The sequence below is a fragment of the Eptatretus burgeri genome, chromosome 9, assembly GCF_056783735.1.
Source record: "Eptatretus burgeri isolate ZD-2024b chromosome 9, Ebu_testis_v1, whole genome shotgun sequence".
In the NCBI taxonomy this organism is placed as follows: Eukaryota; Metazoa; Chordata; class Myxini; order Myxiniformes; family Myxinidae; genus Eptatretus; species Eptatretus burgeri.
This window is the reverse complement of record NC_140969.1, coordinates 50077740-50100100: the sequence shown is the minus strand read 5'-3', so window position 1 is coordinate 50100100 and position 22361 is coordinate 50077740. Positions and strand designations below refer to the sequence as shown.

General features: G+C 44.6%; 2 protein-coding genes across 2 annotated transcripts; one reads left to right on the top strand and one right to left on the bottom strand.

Annotated features, from left to right (window-relative positions):
* Positions 1–1941: 1941 nt before the first annotated feature.
* Positions 1942–3126, top strand: LOC147020111 (uncharacterized). Its single transcript, XM_085895135.1, has one exon. The coding sequence runs from the start codon at positions 1942–1944 to the stop codon at positions 3124–3126; it is 1185 nt and encodes a 394-aa protein (XP_085751261.1).
* A 10593-nt stretch (positions 3127–13719) lies between these two features.
* Positions 13720–17585, bottom strand: LOC147020110 (uncharacterized). Its single transcript, XM_085895134.1, has 2 exons — positions 15581–17585; positions 13720–15485 (listed from the first exon to the last, which is right to left on the bottom strand). Exons 1-2 carry the CDS (start codon positions 15599–15601, stop codon positions 15159–15161), a joined length of 348 nt encoding a protein of 115 aa, XP_085751260.1. The 5' UTR covers positions 15602–17585; the 3' UTR covers positions 13720–15158.
* Positions 17586–22361: the final 4776 nt, after the last annotated feature.

The following is a 22361-nucleotide window of genomic DNA, read 5'->3' as shown; positions in this document are numbered from 1 at the left end:
CTTCCTTCCTGAAAGTCCCTGTAATGTCCATATTGTATTCCCTGTGTTCCCCACTCCATCACTCTCTCTTCCACAGATCTAATGTCTCTATTCCCCACTGTTTTGTCCTTCCCTCTCCCACCCCTCTTGTCTCCTGCTCCCCCCCCCCCTTGCTGTGCGTTGTGTGTTCGCTCTTATACGAGCCTCGACAAAGAATACAAAAAGAAAAAAAATGTATTTGATTTTTTTCTCCAAAAGCGCACAATTACGATGAAACTTGATCACAACGTCCATCACCCATGATTTACCAAAATTTACTCATGGCATTAAAAAAACATCCATCAGTGTTTACTTTCTTCTGTTACATATTTTGTGGGTCATCCATGCCTACCAGTGGCTCCCTGGTCATCTTATCCAGCTGTTTCATGAACCCCCTGGTATACCCATGGCTTGGGGAACGTGTGTAAAGTTTCGCCTCAATCTGTTCAGCCATTTCGGAGCTTTTAAAGTTAAAAAAAAAAAAAATCGAATAAAACCAATATGGCTGTTGCACCATGTGACCTATGACGTCAATTATTTTCTGTCGTCCATTTTATCCCCAGTTGACCCTGAAATTTTCAGATTGATTGGATGCAGCGTTCTCCGTGTAAAATTTTCACCGGGATACCACTTCAGCGATGGCGTCATGAGAAATCACTTATTTGCCAGGTGGAGGACTGACAAGGACATCAGACACAGGTGGAGGCCATTCAGCCCATCATGCCCGTGTAAACACCATTCTCATTTGTCCACACAAGATGCAAAGAAGAAAATGCAAAAAAAATGTTTTTTTTAATTATTTTTTTTGTGTTTTTCTTTTCTTCCCCTCAGGGGAGGGGGGGCATGAGCTTGGTTAACAAGGACAAATGTGTCCAAGAGCCTCGTCCTTAAGGTTTTGTCTTCGCCAGAAGAAGAAGAAGAAGAAGAGGACCGAGAGCCGTCATGGAGGCTCCTCTTTCATGACGAGAAAATAGTGTATTTACGAAATTACAACACATTAAATGGAATAATCTTTAAATAGTAACGTGAACTTTTCGAAACTTTAAACCAAATGTCAGAATATATTTAAAAGTTCATGATAGACGCTCTCAAAAGGCACCCTCAATGCGAGGATGTGTCGAGGTGTTTAGTATTTAAGGAGATCCGGATCCTGCATGTGAAAGAGCCGAGTCTTAAAGGTTTTGGAAGATAGAAGAAGAAAAGAAGAAGAAGAAGAAGAAGAAGAAGAAGAAGAAGAAGAAGCTCCCTTAGAATTACACGCTGGATAAGTGTAATTTTTTCACATAGGAAATAGGCGGTGTATTAATGTATTAATGAATTCCGGCCGGGGAGCCATCTAATTAATTCGCTCGTTCGTCAATTAGCGCCAATGTAATATTTGGGGTGTGACGTTACCGGCCACGCCCTTCCAATGCTCCTTGTGGTGAATTGAAGGACGTGACGTGTGATCACATGTTGCACGGCTCGAGCACGGAATAGATAAAGCTAAGGTTCCGCTCGGTCGGGGGGATTGTCCCAGGGGCATTGTCGTTTACGGCGGCGGCTCACTTGGTGCTCGTTGAATGGTGAGAATTGAGAATATATCGGACTCTGTGCTTATACTGATTTATTTTGCGGTGATTAGTTGCACGTGTATACCTCACTGCTTATGTACTCCTTGCTGCACCTGTATCCCCTGATGTGCCCGTAGAAGCGGCTCCAATCAAATGGAATAAAGCCTACACTCTGAAGGTTCTTCTCTCGTTTTCATTCCAATTTATTCCATTTGGTTTTCTCGGCTCTCTCAACCAATGATGGACAAGATCTACAAACCAGAGAGGTTCGACGCAGACCCAAACGCGACTGACTCAGAAATGAAATGGTCGCATTGGTTCCGTTCCTTCTCACACTATCTGACCATCATCGAAGAGGGAGCCGATGTGAATGGCCGCCCTTGTGAATCATGTCTCGCCCAGCGTATACAGGCTCTTCTCGGAGTGTGACACCTACGAAGCAGCGATCGACGTGCTGCAGGCGCTCTACGTGAAGCGCAAGAACGAGGTGTACATACGACATCTTCTCAACACACGCAAGCAAGCAGCCGGGGAGACCATCGATCAGTTCCTGCAAGCTCTGAAACAGCTGGGAAAAGACTGCAGCTTCCGGGCCGTAAACGCCGAGGAACACCGAGATGAAGCGACCCGAGAGGCATTTATCCAAGGGCTCAGGACAGCCCACATACGGCAACGCTTACTAGAGAAAGTGCAACCCACTCTTGAAAAGGTAGTCGACCAGGCTCGAGCGATGGATACGGCTCAGCAGCAATCTGAGTCATTTGGGACACCGATGCTGCTAATGAACGCCGCTACGGTGGAAACTCAAGGAACCCCACAGACACAGACACAGACACAGCCTGACACAGGGGATGGAGAAAAACCCGAGGAGTCGGATACCCAGACCTCGTCAAACTCCTCAGCAACTACTCCGGTTGGTAAATGCTTCTTTTGTGGGTACAAAAGACACCTCCGCCACAAATGCCCCGCCAGAGATGCCACATGCGTGAATTGTGACAAGAAAGGGCATTATGCCAGGGTATGTAAATCTACTCTAAGGAGAAATAAACCCACTTCTGCGGCTCTCTACTCACAAAAGAAACTAACTGCAGCCTCACCGGGGAATCTATCCAAGGCTATCATCAACGTACGAATTAACGGGCATATGGCTGAGGCACTGATTGATACCGGTAGCTCTGAGAGTTTCGTCAACAGCTCGCTAGTGAAGGGGAGGAAATGGAAGATCCACCCGACAGACAATACGGTATGCATGGCCGCCACATCACTACAGTCCCGCGTACGAGGGTACTGCAATGTTGAATTGGACGTAAAAGGGTACACGCATCGGGATGTAAGGGTACTGGTGCTTCGTGATTTGTGCGCAGACGTAATTCTGGGTCATAATGTCCTCAAGCAGCACACGAGCGTCGAAATACCCTTTGGAGGAAGCAAACCTCGTCTAATTTTAAATACTTTGACCACCGCAGAGGTAACGTCCCCCCAGCTGTTTGCTAACTTGTCGCCGGTCTGTAAACCGATAGCGATCAAACGCGGCGATATACCACTGCTGATATGAACTTCATCACTTCAGAGACCAAGCGATTACTGGAAGAAGGAATTATAGAACCGAGCGATTCGCCATGGCGCGCACAGGTGTTGGTCACCGCCAATCAGAATCATAAGAAATGAATGGTTGTCGATTATTCCCAAACCGTCAATCGTTTCACCCAACTCGATGCCTACCCTTTTCCGCGCATAGACGAGATGGTCGAACGCGTGGCCGATTATAAAATATTCAGCACCATCGATTTGCGAAGCGCCTATCATCAAATTCCCATCCGAGAGGAAGACAAACCTTACACCGCGTTCCAGGCAGGTAGACGCCTCTACCAATTCAGGAGGATTCCGTTCGGTGTCACCAATGGAGTAGCTTGCTTCCAACGAGTTATGGACGACATCATCTCAGATGAAAACCTCAAAGACACTTTTGTTTACGTGGACAATGTCACAGTGTGCGGTAGGGATCAGGGGGAACATGATATGAATCTGGACAGATTCTTGAGCATTGCTAGAAAATATAATCTGACTCTCAACTACGAGAAATGCGTATTCTCGGCAAGGTCAATTGACCTTCTCGGCTACACAATAGACGACGGCACGATTAAGCCTGATCCTGAACGATTGCGCCCACTTCGTCAGCTACCCCCACCTCAGGACCTGCAGACAATGTGCCGGGTGATCGGCATGTTCGCTGACTATGCAAGATGGATTTCCCAATACTTCGAGAAAATACATCCCCTAGTGCATTGCAAAAACTTCCCACCAGATGCCGCTGTTGTAAAAGCTTTCCACAACCTCAAAGATGATATCAGTAATTCCGTGGTATTATCGATCGATAGCTCGGTGCCCTTCGTGGTGGAAACAGATGCTTCTGATCACGCGATAGCTGCTACGCTTAATCAGTCTGGGCGACCCGTCGCGTTCTTCTCGAGAACTCTCTCTGGAAGCGAGCAGAGACACTCAGCAATAGAGAAGGAAGCGTACGCTATTGTCGAAGCGCTGCGTAAATGGAGACATTATTTACTGGGAAACCACTTCACGCTCGTTACGGACCAACGATCCGTGTTATTCATGTTTGATGGGAAAAATAACGGGAAAATTAAGAATGAAAAAATTATGAGATGGCGGATAGACCTAGCCTGCTATAGTTACGACATAGTTTACCGGCCCGGGAGGGAAAACCCTGCTGCAGACACCTTCTCTCGGGTCTACTGTTCGGCGACAATCAGTCGGGCTTTGCAAGACCTCCATGTGTCTCTGTGCCACCCGGGGGTAACCAGAATGGCACATTTCGTACGCAGACAGAACCTGCCCTATTCTATTGAAGATATTAAACAAATGAATGCTTCATGCCCTGTTTGTGCTGAACTAAAACCCAGATTCTATGGTGCGGCTTCTGGCAGACTGATCAAGGCCACTTCTCCCTTCGAGAGACTAAACATCGACTTCAAAGGGCCCCTGCCGACCGAGACAGACAACAGATACATATTCACTGTTGTTGATGAATATTCAAGGTTCCGTTTCGCATTTCCGTGCTCGGATATGACCTCGGGCACTGTCGTGAAATGTCTGTCTGACCTCTTCGCTATGTTTGGGAAACCTTCGTACATACATTCAGACAGAGGGCCGTGTTTCATGTCGGCCGGGCTAAAACAATTCCTATTAGAGCACGGCATAGCAACTAGTTGAACGACGGGTTACAACCCACAGGGTAATGGTCAGGTGGAACGGTATAACGGAGTTATTTGGAAAGCCGTAACTCTTGCGTTGAAATCAAGAGGACTGGGCCCGAGCGGTGGGAGGTTACCCTTCCCGACGCTCTGAATTCCATACGCTCTTTGCTCTGCACGTCCACCAATGCAACTCCTCATGAACGAATGTTTACTCACCAACGACGTTATGTTGACGGCCAATCGGTGCCCAACTGGCTAACCCATCCCGGAACAGTGTTCATGAAACGCCCGGTACGACAAAGCAAGTATGAACCCATGGTGGAGGGGGTCGAACTCATCGATACTAATCCAGAGTATGCTCATGTCAGGCTCCCGGATGGCAGGGAGACCACTGTGTCGGTTCGCCATTTGGCTCCCTCAGGTACTCCTCCCACAGGTACACCACCATCTGGCACACCTCCCTCTGACATCCCCTCCCCAGGTGTTCCCCCCCAGGGACTCCACCCGAGACGGGTGACGACGGGGCTACCGCGTTCCACCCGGGAGCGATCGGGGAGTCATCTCCGGCACGAGTCGATGCTCACCAAGAGGATCGGAAGCCTTCCTCAAGTGAAACCGCCATCTACTCCCGGAGAGGCCGACGAATAATACCCCCTCGCCGACTCAATCTGTAAAGGGGATTATCGGCATCCTCGATGCTCATGCTCCTATATGCTCGTTACATAATATATCGATGCTCATTACCATGCCCCTACACCTCAAAATAATCCTCACTGCTTGACATGTATGCTTCTGTAGTTTAGATAGTTCGCGTTGCTTGAAATGTATACTCCTGTAGCGCTGAAGTAATCATGGTGCGTTAGTTGGGCCTCTAGTTACATTTTAAAGACGGGGAGAATGTGGTGAATTGAAGGACGTGACGTGTGATCACATGTCGCATGGCTCGAGCACGGAATAGATAAAGCTAAGATTCCGCTCGGTCGGGGGGATTGTCCCAGGGGCATTGTCGTTTACGGTGGCGGTTCACTTGGTGCTCATTGAATGGTGAGAATTGAGAGTATATCGGACTCCGTGCTTATACTGATTTATTTTGCGGTGATTAGTTGCACGTGTATACCTTACTGCTTATGTACTCCTAGCTGCACCTGTATCCCCTGATGTGCCCGTAGAAGCGGCTTCAATCAAATGGAATAAAGCCTACACTCTGAAGGTTCTTCTCTCGTTTTCATTTCAGTAATATTTGGGGTGTGACGTTACCGGCCACGCCCTTCCAATGCTCCTCATCACGGCGGCGGAGGATCGTTGTTTCCTCGAACAACGATCGTCAAAATGGCGTCCACAGAGCTTTTGACCGCGATTTTCAAGGCAGTCCGATGAATTTTGTCCGCTGAAACCCCATCAAAGTCAATAATGGAAAGCAACGTCGATCAGGTAAGCCAAAAGGCAAGTTTATGATGGAAAACACGGGATGTACTCATAGACTGGGTGGGATAAAAATATGTTGTTAATGTTGGTTCCATTATTGAAAAAAAATGCGTCTTCATGGACAAAAATATTAATGGAGTGCAAGACCTACCAAGGCTCTGAGGCCTACCGAGTAGTACTATTTTGGACCAGTTTGTGTGGTGAACGAATCAAATCTGCATTCCTTGGTAAATAGTTAGGCTATCTTAACAGGTGGGTAGGTGGTTGGTTGGTTGTACAGTCCAAGATGCACCAGACCAGGTGACGTGGCATATCAATGTCGATGATGGGAGTAGGATTAAGGATACCGAGCTTAGAACCTTACTCATAACTGATCTGATGTAGAAATGTACCAATTTCCTTTTGGTTTGGAAAACAAAATCAAGTTTAGAAAAAAATCCGATCTCCTCAAGTGCCTAACGTCATCTGATGGCACCGTGGAGCCAGGGCCGGATTTACCATGTGGGGGGCCGTGGGCACAATGATTGTGGGGGGGGCATGGGCACAATGATTGTGGGGGGCGTGGGCACAATGATTGTGGGGGGCGTGGGCACAATGATTGGGGGCGTGGGCACAATGATTGTGGAGGGGGGGCGTGGGCACAATGATTGTGGAGGGGGGCGTGGGCACAATGATTGTGGAGGGGGGCGTGGGCACAATGATTTTGGAGAGGGGCGTGTGCACAATGATTGTGGGGGGCCCCCAAAGTTGGAGATTAATCAACAACTTAAATTATAACTGCTTTTTAATCAACAACTGAACTTGTATCTATAGATTTTGCAGATCCTGATCAGGAATGATTTGGCATATACTCGTATGTTCACAAATTACAATTAAATCTGACAATATGACAACATGGACGGATTATTATTGATATGGCTGGTGACTTATCTATGAGCTGATGACATCTCTAAGCTCATTCTAAAATCAAATCACAAAAATGCCGTTGCTACAAGAGTAAGAGATAGAGATAGACCAATATAAGAAAATAACAAACGACTCACTGTCATTTCATTAATCATCTATGATTCCAGCTGTGTGTGTGTGTGTGTGTGTGTGTGTGTGTGTGTGTGTGTGTGTGTGTGTGTGTGTGTGTGTGTGTGTGTGTGTGTGTGTGTGTGTGTGTGTCCGTGTCCGTGTCCGTGTCCGTGTCCGTGTCCGTGTCCGCTGTTTCTCGACAACCACTGGTCCGATGTAATTGGAACTTGCCAGGTATATTGCTGGGGACCTGAGTTCGTGCCTTTTCAAGGTTTGATATTAATCGGACAAGTGGTTCCCAAGTTATGGCCATTTATTTGCCAAATCAATGACAGGACACGTTGCATCGCAGGCGTGGCCAATGGGGAAAGGGCGCCATTTAGTTACCAATGACAGGACACGTTGCTGCGTCGGCGTGGCCGTTGGGGAGAGAGATCCTCAGTCGCGTTCCCCATTACGGGTTACAACGTACGGACTTCCAGATAGTGATGACTTAGTGTATTCTAATAATTTCTCGATTTCTTATGCGCATTTATACATAAACACAATGCCCCAATCCAGTCGTCGTTTACGAGAGCGAAGGAACGGCCTGTATAGTTGTTTGAAAGATTATTTTTTCACGCACAGGCATGTGAGAGCGAAGGAACGGCCTGTGTGGTTGTTTGAAAGATTATTTTTTCATGTACAGGCATGTGAGAGCGAAGGAACGGCCTGTGTGGTTGTTCTTTCTGGCATGCGGTTTGAGAGGTTTTTTTTTTTTTGCACGTACTGCCACGCACGTACGGGCACGCACTCGTACTATGAACTTTGACTAAAAATCTTCGCACTTCTAAAAACCCTCTGGGCAAGAGAAATCTGAAATGGTGATTAATAGCCGACTTCCAGCGACCGCAAATATACGGCAGTGTCATCCACATCAATGAACATACACGCGGTGCCTTGGACACCAATGGACAAGCTTCCCGCGCGACTTTGTGGCAGCGAACTCGGATATGATACTGTCAACCTGCATGGAATTGAGCACATCGGATTCGGTTGAAATGATGGTCAGATTGACCAGTCTCTGCTGCCCCATCGTGGAGCGAAGATGGTGCTTGATAAGCTTGAGTTTCGAAATGGAGCGCTCCCCGGAGCAGTTCGACACCATCAGCGAGAGGTAAATCCGAAGCAGCACTTCCACATTTGGGAAAGTATCGGTGAGTTTTCGCTCGATGAGAAAACTGTACATCTCGAGTTCAGTACGGCCCGAGTCTGGCTTTGACTCCTTCATCATGACTTGGAACTGAATCATTTCTTCTGTGAGGTCAGGTGATAGATCTTCCCGATACAGCTCGACGAGCTTTGAGCATGACTCTCGAATCTGCTCCACTTTGAGTTGAACAAGAGCATGCAGGAATCCAAATCTGTCGCTCATCTCGCTGTAAGCATTTGTACGCTTTTCCAACTGCGACAGCAGAACGTCGATCACTGCAACCTATCCACTGATGCGAAAGGACTCCTTGGCATCTAGTTCTACTTCTGGAGTGTGTCCGTAGTCCAAGGGAGCGAGGCGGACATTACACTTTCGTCTACGCGATCCGCGAGTGATTTCCTCCATACCTGGGCGCTCCACTCCGTCAACAACGAATGTATCAAACTGATCGCGTAATGACTGCACGAAGCTCGCCAGTGACTTGAGGAGCTGCACGGCTGTGTTGAGATCAGTAGCTTGCGACTGAAGGGTTTTACTCGTACGATCAAATCTACCAAGGACAGTAGACCAGAAACCAGCATAGAACCCTATCTCGAGCGTGCACATCGTTTGGTGAAATGTCTCGGCGGTGTTTCTCGTTTCACTATTCAGTTGTTCATCGTTTGCGATTTCATCGAGGACATCCATGATTTCGCTGTCACCGTCCACAAGAGCTCGGGTTGCATCAGAATGAGCCGACCAGCGAGTGTCTCTGAGGCGCTTTGGTACTTGCAGACCTTTGGCTTTCAGGGCGTCAAATAATGTGGTGTATCACGACGTGGAAGCTGTAAAAAATACATACACTTGTTCCACGAATTCAAAGAATGCTGCTGCAGGTCTACAGCATCCCATGGCCGACTGACCGACTAAGTATAGTGAGTGAGTCACGCATGGCACAAATATTGCGAGAGGGTTCTCCTGTTTGATCATTCCCTGCATCCCGTTGTATCGGCCACTCATATTAGATGCGTTATCGTAAGATTGTCCTCGGCAGTTAGCGATGTCCAATCCAGTGGCTTTCAAAAAATCCAGTAATTCCGTCGCTTGCTGGAGTCCACTGTGTCCTGTGTTGCTCAGAAAGGTCATGAAACGCTCCACTGGAGCCTCGTTCTCGATGTATCGTAGAATAACTGTGAGCTTGTCGATGTGGCTTATGTCAGGAGGAGAATCGACTGACACAGAGAAGTATTTTGCCTCTTTCACACGAGCGACGATGTTATCCAGAACAGATTTTCCGATGATGGAGATTAACTCTTCACATGTCATAGATGATAAGTAGTTGGTGTGGCCACTACCTTGGTTGGCATATTTCTGAATTAAATGTGCTGTGCCAAAAATGGATCGTACTCCGCAAGTAATTCCATTAAGCCAAGGTAGTTACCGTTCGTCCGTGACCCAACAATTTCATCCGATATACAGAACATCAGACCACGCTCAGTGAGAAACGATATCACGCTCACACTTCGTTTCAGCACCTCCCTCCAATAGGACGCAATCTCACTCACCTGTTTGACGAGTTCAGTGTCCACACGACCTGCGGATGTTGCTCTGTCTGACAAGCGGATGATATTCGCACGATGCACATGCGAACGCTCATGCACCTCGATAGAACGACTGACATGCTTCCAGTCGTTGAATCTTTCCCCGCCCAGGGCAGTAGCGCCTCCAAAGAGCTTGCAAGCGATACAGTACAGTTTGCTGGTTGATGTGAAGCAAAGCCAGGACCTTTTCACGGACTCTCCGTTTTGTAGTCTACGGTAAAAAAAGATTCTTGGAGCAGCAGCGTTTCCTACATTCAACGAACTGTATGGATGAATCAAAGGGACCAGTCGAATTCTGCAGGGGCTCCAAATCTCGTGATGCCCAGTAGTCGATCATCCCTGACGACGGTCGCTCAGGAGGCCAACATCCAATGCAATTGGCAAAGCCAGGTCCACCATCAGTCAGTATATCTCACGTTTCTTCATCGGTGGAACCTTCCGAGATGTTGGGCGAATCTTGACGCGGGGGTTGCGTTGCCAAATCCGCTTGTTCCGTCTGTGCTGGTGTTCCAGCCTCTGTCATGGACGAATCACCTGTTTGTGCAGGAGTGAAAAACTCTGAGATTTTCCGGGTCTTGTCGACGACGGCCTTGTGTCTTTCATCTTCTTCCTTGGAACATTTCCGCTTTTGAGCACCACTGTCATATTTCCATGGAGCCCTGGATTTGTGCCTGTCGTCACCAAAGCCGCTCATTATAGTTTCTGCCGCTGGTAGGCACCGAGTAACCGAGATATCGTCAGAGTGCACGTGGGACGTACCAGAATCGCGAACAAGTATGTTTCACACACCTAGAACATAGAAAGTCACACTGTGTTACTGTGCTGCGCGCGCCAGTAAGCAGGGAACTGCCAGCGTTCCCTGCCAGCCACAGTTTCAGTGTGTACAATACGACCCCTGCTGGCCGTGTGCTGTGCTGGCCTGGCCTAGTTTTACCACGTCGACTTTCACATTTTCACCTCTCCTCTGGCTGGACCTCTGTATTCCGTCTGTGCTTGCTGGGCTCTGGCGGGCAGTGCCATAGTTTGTTGGCCACGCTCAACCATCCGAAACATCGATGATCGATCCAAATGTGGGTCCCCAATGCCCGAGGCTTGCCCCAGGAATTTTTGACCACGTTGGATCCGTTCTGTGGACTGGAAGAAACGGCTTGAAAAGGACCCTCACAATGACGGACAATTTTGAAAAGATATCCTTACAAAGAGTTTACAATCTTCATTCACCGACAATAAAACTTTGGAAGCACATTTTCATGGGATTTTCAAAATGTCATCGAAGTTGTGGGGGGCCTCTAAATGTGGGGGCCCCGGGGCCATGGCCCCACCTGGCCACCCCTAAATCCTGTACTACGTGGATCAGCAACCACCTACCACCTTTGACTGTACAATTTTTGACGGCCCTGCGGTTGTACACGCACTCACTCCGAACACGACGACAAAAACATTTGATGACTATGCAAAACTCGTGTTTGTGGCATTTATCCATCAACAACTGAAAAACAACGTCCGAGTGGATGTAGTTTGGGATACGTATTTGGATGACAGTTTGAAAGGACACACTCGAGACATGCGCGGTCATGGGATGAGGCGCAAAGTTTCTGGATTGACTAATATTCCGAAATGGAAGTCTTTTTGTGCCATCCAAAGAACAAGTCAGACTGTTTTCTTTACTCTCGACAAAGCTGATCGACATTGAATTTCCACCAAGTAAGGTGGTCTATATCGCCTCGGGAAACAAAGTGCTGCCTGCTGCCTCTGCACAGACAATGTCGGATCGCAACCACGAAGAAGCGGATACACGCATTGTAATCCATCTTCTGCATGCGCTGAACACTGGTTCTTGAGTAATTCACATCCGAACAGTCGACACCGATGTGGTTGTCATATTGCTGGGAATGTTCCATCTGGTAAATCAGCAACACCCTGATGCTGACATATGGGTTGGTTTTGGTTTTGGAAGGAACTTCCGAACTTATCGTATCAGCGATTTATATCACCGCATCGGCGAAGCAAGATCGCGAGCGCTACCCGTCTTTCATGCATTGACAGGTTGTGACACAACCTCTGCATTCATGAATAAAGGGAAAGCAATGGCGTGGCAGGCATGGTCAGAAACTCCAGAAGTCACGGACGCCTTCGTACATCTGGCGGAAAATCCATTCGTCGTTGCTGATCGTGATTCTTACGAGTTTGAGAGGTTTGTCGTGCGGCTATATGATAAGTCTGGCAACTCCAACTCAGTCAACGAAACCAGAAAGAACCTGTTCTGTCAGAAGACAATCAAGAGTTTTAACCGTCCACCACCAACACAGGTAACTAGCGATGCAGAATTCTAGCTCTGCTATATTCACAAAATTATTCCACATTTACCATTACTCCAGAAAACATTCCTGTGTAATCCCTCCATATTATTTCAGGATGCGCTGTATCAACATTTCAAGAGGGCATCATATCAGTCGAGTATCTGGGTTAACAGTGATGAACCAAAACGACGTGGTCATGCCGAATGGGTTTGGTTGGACCACAGAAGATAGTTCTTGCAGCCCGTCTGGATCACGCAACCTGCAGTTTCTGCCGCCTGTCGACTGCTGATAAAGTGCAGTTGCAAGAAGCAGTGTTGTGTTTGCAAGTGTGCCGGTGCCTCCTTGAAGTGTATGCCACTTTGCCGGTGTCAGTGTGGAAAGTAATTGTGAGTACCGGATACTAATCACCTGACTTGATTTACACTTGAAGCAAGTATCATTTCTCGACTCTTGTTTGTAACTGATGATGTCATTTTCCAAATGACGCAATGGATAGCGACATTTTCCGGAGAAGTAGGGCTACAGAGCATGTTCTGTTGTGCAGCATCGCAGAAGCTGTAGTCAACCAGTTCTGACCTTCATCTGCAATAAGTAGATGTAGCCCAGAAATGGTAGTCTCCAGCTTCTGTGATGCATCATGAGGACATCGTAATACCCAGTGTACGCAGCGTCATTGCACCGTTTATGACGTCATATCCTTCAGGAGCGTCACAACCTACTCAAAAGTGGATTTTGGGACACGGTTTCCATCTGTTTGAACTATATTTACAATAATTTCTTATAGTTTTATGATAGTTAAAGCAAACTGAGGAGATTCTTCAACTATTTGCTTCACTTATTGGCTGTGATGACGTCATAAATACCATATACGTCGTCATAGCGGCATTCTAAATGTATTTTCCTGATAGATTAGGGGCACATTCCTATCTGTTGGTAATACATTTATATGGCCTAAAATGAACGGCTGCGGAGATATAACGGATTCCTTACCCTTGTATCATGACCTTGTATCATGACCTTGAATCATGACCTTGACCTTGACATTCAGAGGAGATTTTTTTCGGTGGCTTCTCAGACAGAAATTTCTGTAATTACAATAGGAAGCTGCATGCCAAATTTGGTGCTTTTATCCGGCTTGTAACGGTACCATCCTATTTTGCTGTTAACAAACCTCACTATATGGTTTCGGAGATGCGGTGGTGCAAAGTTCTTTTCATTTTTCCAACATGGCTGCCACACCACATGACCTATGATGTCATAATTATTAAAAAAAAAAAAAACATTGTACATGAGTAGTCGTCGTCACACCTATGGTGAAAAAATTGTGTAAATTCAACAAGCCGCTGCAGAGAAAATGAATTTTTCAACGGGAATAATCCCACATAATCATGGGGGAATAATAATAAATATAGAACTAGAACTGGCACTTTATGACTGCTGGCAGTGATTACCGAGTCTCAAGACATCCGGCTTTGATACAACAGGGTGAAATCCAAAAGTCCCGTAAAGCGAAGGGACGGAAAATGGTACAATAATCTTCGAGTCCAAACTGATTGAGGGTATTAATTCCAGCAAAGAGTATAATTTGAAGTGATGAGTTGGGCTACATAAGTACACCAAATTTCAAATTAGTCACTTGATGCATAAAAAAAAATTCTGGAAAAAAATCGATGGCGAAGGGACGGAATCGATAGAATTGAGAAATCTTAACTTTTATTTTCTTGCCTCGAGTGTATATACATTATAAATATAAATTAAATGAAATCTGTTTTACTGCATTTGTAATCATATGGGAGATGTCTGAATAGCAATTTTTTATATGTACTTTAAGTGAAAGTTCAGTCCCAACCAACTTCTCGGTATTAGAGCAGGAGCCCACAGGGGTCAGGGTAGCTGGAAAGCTAACAAATGTTCTCATGTATAGTAATACTCTATATACATCCCTACTCACAGAAATGGACATCTGCCGTCGTGCCACTGGTGGGTGTGGTCTGGGGGGCCGTTCCAATGTACTCAAAAATTGAGCTACATCAGTTCCATGACCGAACAAACTAAAACCCATCAAAATATAAGTAGCATGTTCTCATATATCATTAATGATCAACGACAGACATTTTTAGTGGTGGGGTACCCCCGCCAGACGCCAAAAACTGGTACCCCAAAATTACGCTAGATCAGCTTGTGAGCTAACAACTTGAAACCAGTCTGAAATTGTTCAGCACAGCCCACTGCATCAGAAGTCACCACTGCCAGACATTTTCAGTGGTGGGGCACGTGCGCCAGACGCCCTGAAATGGCCACACCCTTTAAGCTTACCAAGATCAGCTCATGAGCTAACAACTTGAAACCAGTCTCAAATTGTTCAGCACTGCCCACTGCATCAGAAATCGCCACTGCCAGACATTTTCCGTGGTGGGGTACCCCTGCCAGACACCTCAATGGCCACACCCTGATTGCTGTCCGAGGTCAGCTCATGAGCTAACTTAAAAATCAGGTCGAAAAATAAAATATCACTTAGAAAAAGAAATTAAACGTATTAAATATTGCTTAATTTCTATGACAAATATGTTGTGCGAAACAGTCAATCTTAGGAATACGAGAGCACACAGCATGTGAATACATGGAGGTCCATCCATATAGATAAGAGCTTTCTGAAAGCTTATGATATTTGAGTATATGGTTTTTAAGTGAGATAAATGAAACAATTCATGAGAAGATAAAAGAAAAGATGAACATTTCTATGAGTCATATCAATTATTCAGTGTCAATCAAGTTTTCATCATCTTGATCTGAATCGGAGTCCTCACTCCATGGTTCATCATCTGAATCACCCAGTTCATCAAGATCTTCATCAATTCCAGTTATAATCGTCGACTGTCGATTTCTGTTCCGGCATCTGTGTTGTCACTGTCACTGTCGATTTCTGTTCCGGCATCTGTGTTGTCCGTAGTGCCAAAGAGACTAGATGGAGCTGCAGGGCCCTCAAACCAAATAGGTTGCAGTCTGCCGTCCTTGTTTGTGAACCATCCATAATTTGTGGGGGACAAACCATCACCAGGAGATGCTGCAGTGGCATGGGTCCACAGCGTCGTGACATACTGAGCTCGGCGAATCTTCATTTCTAGGGATCGGCGAGTAGGCAGCAACAGTGCGCAGTCACCCCGTTTGATGTTTGCGAGTGGATTCTCCTGAAATGCAATAAAGGGTATGGTTAGTGCCATGAAAATTGATGAAATTTTATTCAAATACTACAGGAATGAATTTTCTATCCACTCTAATTTACCTGATCAAGTTTGCCAGTCATATCCAACAGTTTTTTTTGTATCGTGCTTTATCAACATCTTTGGTTTTGCTTTGTGCGTACATCTGGCAGACAAACTCCGAAGCAACATCAACATCAACACCTTCAACTATGTTTCCCATGCCGATGAACAGATCAACAAATTGGCCAGTCTCTTCTTTCTTCATGATTTTGAAGGGTTTCACTTTGCCTTTCCTGAAAAAAGAATTCATTGCATGAGAAAATCATTACCACAAAGAGGAATCTAGGAACATCTTAATTCAACAGGAGCACAAGCGTTGTATGATTTCCAATTCCTATGGATTATGCGAGCAGATACCATGCCCTAAACCAATGCTGATGGGATTTTTTGTTTCAAATCTGAAATCTTTTAACAAATCCAGTTTTCCCTCTCATACAGCAGACTTCATTGGAATCTTTGCTGAAGGCCCATTTTTTTTGCTTACCTGTTACCCTAGGAGATAGATGGCTTTAATCAGAATTTTGGGTAAGGATGGTTTGATAGGCCTACTTTATGTAAAAAAGGGTGCTGAATCCAAAAAAAGCAGTCTTATTGACCCCACCCAAGACAAATTGACCATTTAAACCCCTTTTTGACCAAATATGACCATATTTGGTCAAATTACATTGGGTAGGTGGGTTTAATCAGAATTTTAGGTAAGGCTGATTTGACAAGCCTACTTTATGTAAAAAAGGGTGCTGATTCCAAATAAAACAGTCTTATTGACCTCAATCAAGATAAAATGACAATCTTAACCCTTTTTGACCAAATATTCCCTTATTCCATCAAATAGTGGGTTTAATCAGAACTTTAGGTAAAGATGATTTGACAAGCCTATTTTAGGTAAAAGAGGGTGCTGATTACCAAAAAATCAGTCTTATTGACCCGATGTAAGACAAAATAACTATTTTTGGCCAAATATGAATCGGCCCCAGTGTTGAATATTGTTCTGGGAAATATCTATATTTGAAATATTGATATTTGCAAGCTTTCCATTTACCCTTTCAATTTACCACATTCAATTAGTCATTTCCATTCTCATCATCATCACTGTCTTCTTCATTCTCTGAATCATCATCAGTGATACAATCATTGTCATCATCATCCTCATCTCCATCTGTGACATCTTCTGGTTCCATGGTTTTAGAAAGAATAGTTGGCATCTGACTGCCGGTAAACCAGAGTGGTACAAAATCTTCGTTGACCTCTTTCCAGCTGTGATCTGTGGCTTGAATGTTCTCTAGTGGATCTCTTAGATGTGCGTGCTTCCAGAGATGTGCCAATTTTTGCATGAGAACATTTTTGCAGGGTGGGAGCATGCCTGCATCAAGTCCCTTTATTTTCTCCAATGGACTGTCTGGATCTGTCGGTTTGTATTGCTCTGGGAAGATTTTCAACCTTGCGTCATTCACGGATGATAATGCTCCCTGACCATAGAGTGAACACACATATCTTTCTACAAGCCTGTCATCATCATCAAAGGCGGTTGTCTCTCCGAGCATGCTGATTCCTTCGAGATGGAGAGCACTCTTCTGAGCTTTCTTCAATGGGTTCACCTTTCCCTTCCTGAAGAAGGGCGACATGTAGTCGCATCCTGTCAGAGCATGATAACCTGGTAGTGCCTCACAAACAACTGGGCCAAGGTAGTTTGTTAGTGCAGTAATATGGACATACCTTCTAGTGTTATCACTCGAATGTCCAAGGTCCATCCACACATTGGCCTTGAGTTGTCTTGAATGATACAGGAGAATGACCATGATGTCAGTGTTTGTTGCACAGACAACAACATTCTGTCCTGGTATTGCTTTTGACAGCATGCTGAGATGGTATACTCGGCTGGTATCTGCCTCCACATTTGAGCATTCGTACTCTAGTGCCTCATTGTGTTCTACATTTCCTGACAGAGATGCTGTATACTGAAGACATTGCTCCTCATGTGAAACAACAACAGTCTTTTGTTTTATGATTGGTGCATAATGGTTATGTTTCCATTCCTCCATGAAGAACTTAATAAGTGCAGTTTTGAAATTTGCTGATCTCAAGCCATGTCTGAAATCTTTAGGACGTAACTGGTCTGCACCTGTGATGTGAAATGATCCATCATTTGCACCTCTTGCCTGTTGCTCAACACTCTTTATGCTTTTCACATAACTGTCACAGACAAAGTGCATTTTCCTTGCCTTTGGACTGCATATGATCTTCAGGACCAGCTCTGCTACATTCCCAAATCTGAGAGGCAAGTCAGAGGGCAGTGACTGGATTATGAACATGGCATCATAAATGACCGTATCAACTGTTGTTGGCTCTTTGTGTGTCATCAAATCTTCGAGGTGTTTGGAGAGTGTGTACTTTGGTGTCTTCTTCACTGTGCCAAAAATACTGGCCAAAGAGGGGAACCGGGGTTAGTGGAAAGGAAAACACCTTTGCCAGCTCAATCTTTCTGGTACAAGCAAGATAGACTAGTCTGCCCAGCAGGTCCCGTGTTGTCTTCAGCTCAACAACCTTTTCATCTTTACCTCGTATTTTGCTCTTTATAGCAACACTGGCAAAGTTTCTCATTTTTCTTCTTTTCAGTGGTTTTTCAAACCTTGAAGAATCCTTCAAGCATTCCTGGAGGAACTCATCTTTCCACTTCTCCCCCAAAGCAAAGACATTTTGCATGTCCTCTTTCACTTCATCCGGCATTTTCTTGCCATCTGCTAGACAGTACAAATTGGTGTCTTCGATCAGGGAGTTACCAAAGGGATTCATTGTAGTGTCAATCATTTTAGAAATACTTTCCAAGTCTCTTTGAAATTTCTCCACTTTTGACTTTCGTAGTTCATGGCTTGGATTGGTATCCTTGTTTAAAGCTGCTTTTTCAAGCAGATGTCTGACTATGGTGCTTCTAGCTGATCTAGTAACTGTCCACCGCCTGGTTGCGCCTTGACTTTGATGGAAAGCAGTGATTCCAGTTTGTCGCGAGGCTGCATCTACATTGATCGTACTCTCTAGTGCTTGATCCATTGGTTGTCTGGCAAAGGAATTGGATGACAATCTTACTGATAAACCACTTTGTTCAAGTAGTTGCATAATGCCAGGATGGGTGCTGTCCATGTTCAACAGTCTGAGATAGTATAAGCACATGTAACGTGCATAATTGTGACGATTTGCAGCAAAGTAAATGTCTATCATTTTCCCAAGTAAGAAGATGAAAAGATTCACATCATTTGTTCGCACAGCTCTACTGAACAGCATGTAGATGTCAACCATGTCAATGTAGTTTCTCCAGAACTTTGCATTAACACCATGTTTTCCAGCTCTAGTATCATCGCAGAAACTTTCATAAGTCATCATGAATGCCTTGTATCCACCTGCCTCCTCCAAATCTTTCATCCGTTCAGGGGATGGTGATGCTTGAACAGTCTTCAGGGCTTCAACCAAACGTCCATAGCTCTCATTTGTCTCTTTCAGTTGCAAGAACAAATCTATATGCTTGCTCCGCATAGTTGCTCGGAGCACATGCATTTTTCTGGCCTGATTATAGTGTTTTCCTGACAGAAAGGCATTGAGGGAACCCTTGGTGAGGGCACCACTTTCCATTAAAATATGGGCTGCACCTGACCCATCTACCAGATACCCCAGTGCTGACAGATAGCGGAACATAATATGGAAGGCACCAAAACAAACAAAGACATTGTCATACTTTGGTCGCACAGTGTCCTGCAACTGGGAAGCTGGCTTGGCTATCGCCAAGTCATAGGTCGTCGCAATGTAATCTTCCTCGCACTCTTCAGCCAGGGTAACGTTTCTTTTCATCGTTTCATTAACGACATCAAGCCGTGTAGGAGGTTCTCCAATGTTTGCCAAATAGCCTATCTTCTGAGCCGGTAAATCATCTTTGGTTACTGTAGCGTTCCAGCCAGACCACATTGGTGTTTGTGTGTTTGTTTTGCAAGATATCGTCCATGCAACATCTCGAGCAACACAAGCCTTGTAGTTTACAGGCTTGTCCATTGTTTGTATATCAAAGGAAAAATTTGATATCTTAATTTTCTTTCTCACTGGTTCGAGTTCTGGATTTGGTATTTCAAGACTTCTCTTGCTTCGTTTGTTCATAGAAATAGGAAGTGTATTCTCTGTAGTTGATGAGCTTGCTACTATGATTGATTCCGAGCTTGTAGAAGATGTTTTCATTGTTGCTGTTGGTGTTGATATAACTGGAACTTCATTTTGGACACAGATGCCCTGTGTCTCATGATACATTGATTTTCATAGTTGTCCCAAGCTGTGTTTGTGCTTAGTCCTTTGCTTGCTTGCAGGGAATCAGGAAGAACTCGGTTCTTCTCAATAATGTCAGCGGCAATTTGGGTCTCGTATTCTTCTGCAGTATGATATCCTATACAATGGCCGAAGTGATTAATAATTTCCTGAACCTTCCTGGAGCCAGTAATACTCTTCAAACCCATGCCCAGCAGCATGTGTTTCGGTGGCTTCACTGTTCCATGAGTAGTTTTGTAGATATCAACCTCGGCTGATTATTCAATATACCGCTCCACTCTCTCACTGGCGTCATCTTTTGAGCCGGTGTACAGAATCCTATAGAACTCTGATATTTCAGTAGGTATATTTGTAGACTGACCATCATGGATTGCTTCTACTGTGATTGGATTTGGGAGTTTATTCTCTCGGAGCTTCTGGATCTTCCCCCTGAGGAACAAAGCTACATTCTTTATTTCATTTTCCATAGCATCCTTTGTGATAGAGAGAGAGGTCCCTTGTTTTTTACTTTCTTGATCAACCTGAAGCTTGCTGCCATAATGTGCTTTGATTTTGGACAAAAGATTGTATGGTCCAGAGGTAGGGTCTTCCCTCCCCTCCTCTTCTTTGAGAAATTTAATGTAGGTTTGATTGACATCAACCAATTTCTTTGAAATTTCTTTCAGAAATATTTCGGAGTCCATATATGAAATTATTCTTAAGAAAGCAGATTCTCGTCTCTGTGAGTACGTTGAACCTTTTTATTTTATTTGAACCTTGGTACCTTTAGCAATATACCTTGCTCTGCATGTGTTGTGGTCATTGACTTCCTTGGCTATGAAGTCAATGTGCTCATATTCCCGAAGGAAATCTTTGTTGTTCAGTTGCCTTGCAGCATTTAAAATACTGTCCTGTGCTTGTATAGTTTCACATGGAGATAGTGTTTCAAAACCACTGGGGAAATGCTTATGGTCCGGACAATTGCAGAAAATACAATTTTTCTTCAGCACACCAGTAGTTGAGGTAGTTGCCACTGGGGGCTGTTCCACCATAGATCGTGCTTCAACAGTAACATGTTCATCAGAAAATGTTTTCTTTTCTTTTGACTGTGTCTGATAAGCCGTGAACTTGCTGTAACAGTCACTATGAAATCCATAACGAGGCAGTGGTTCAGCTTCAAAGTTAATGGATTCACATATAACGAGGTACTTTGATCTCTTCTGATAATGAATTCTGGATTGAGCGATGTTGCCTGCTGTTTCCCATGTCTGTTTAGTAAAAGGAGTCACTGCATCACCATCATGCTCTGTATCACCCACATGCAACAGGGTCATTCCATGTCAAATCATCAAAGAATCTGCCGTCATCTCTCAGATTTTTGTAAAACTTTGGGAACCAATTGGGACCCATGAAAAACGGCAAGAACTCAAATATTTTTGCTAACAGCCTCTTAATTAGTGAGATACGGACTAACAAACTTTGGACAAATTAGCACGACGTCGCAAATTCAAATGGCCATGTCTCTAAAAGTATAACACCTAGAGAGCTGGTTTTGGTGTCATTTTAAAGGTATTTTCATGCCCTATGAATTTGTCTGGGCAACATTTTCCTACCTCCAACCACAAAAAAGTTATCACAAAATATAAACTTCAATCGTGAATCCCCAAAAAATGTATCCTTCAAATTTATCCCAGAGGTACCTTATGATGTCAAGAAGCTTCCACATAAATTTTGTGATGGGCACTCCAATAGTTTCTGAGATATGAGCAATAATGTACATGTACGTATGGCATATAGGTTCGAAAATCAGCATTTGTAATGTATTATACAATCAATAAGTGAGTTCAAGTACACAGTGTTCACTAACCTGACTTAGGCTTTCAATTTCCTCTTCAATGCAGCAACAGCAGCACTTGTTTCTTCCCCTCAGGCCCAGTTGAAAATGAAAGTATATGATACTTCAAAGCAATTGATGGTCGTTCCCTGTGTTCCCTGTCATGGCTAGGTTACAATGATTGTATAATACATTACAAATGCTGATTTTCGAACCTATATGCCACACGTACATGTACATTATTGCTCATATCTCAGAAACTATTGGAGTGCCCATCACAAAACTTATGTGGAAGCTTCTTGACATCATAAGGTACCTCTGGGATGAATTTGAGGAAATTTGAAGACTATATTTTTTGGAGATTCACGATTGAAGTTTATATTTTGTGATAACTTTTTTGTGGTTGGAGGTAGGAAAATGTTGCCCAGACAAATTCATAGGGCATGAAAATACCTTTAAAATGACACCAAAACCAGCTCTCTAGGTGTTATACTTTTAGAGATATGGCCATTTGAATTCATGACGTCGTGCTAATTAGTCCAAAGTTCGTTAGTCTGTATCTCACTAATTAAGAGGCTGTTAGCAAAATATTTGAGTTCTTGCCGTTTTTCATGGGTCCCAATTGGTTCCCAAAGTTTTACAAAAATCTGAGAGATGACGGCAGATTCTTTGATGATTTGACATGGAAT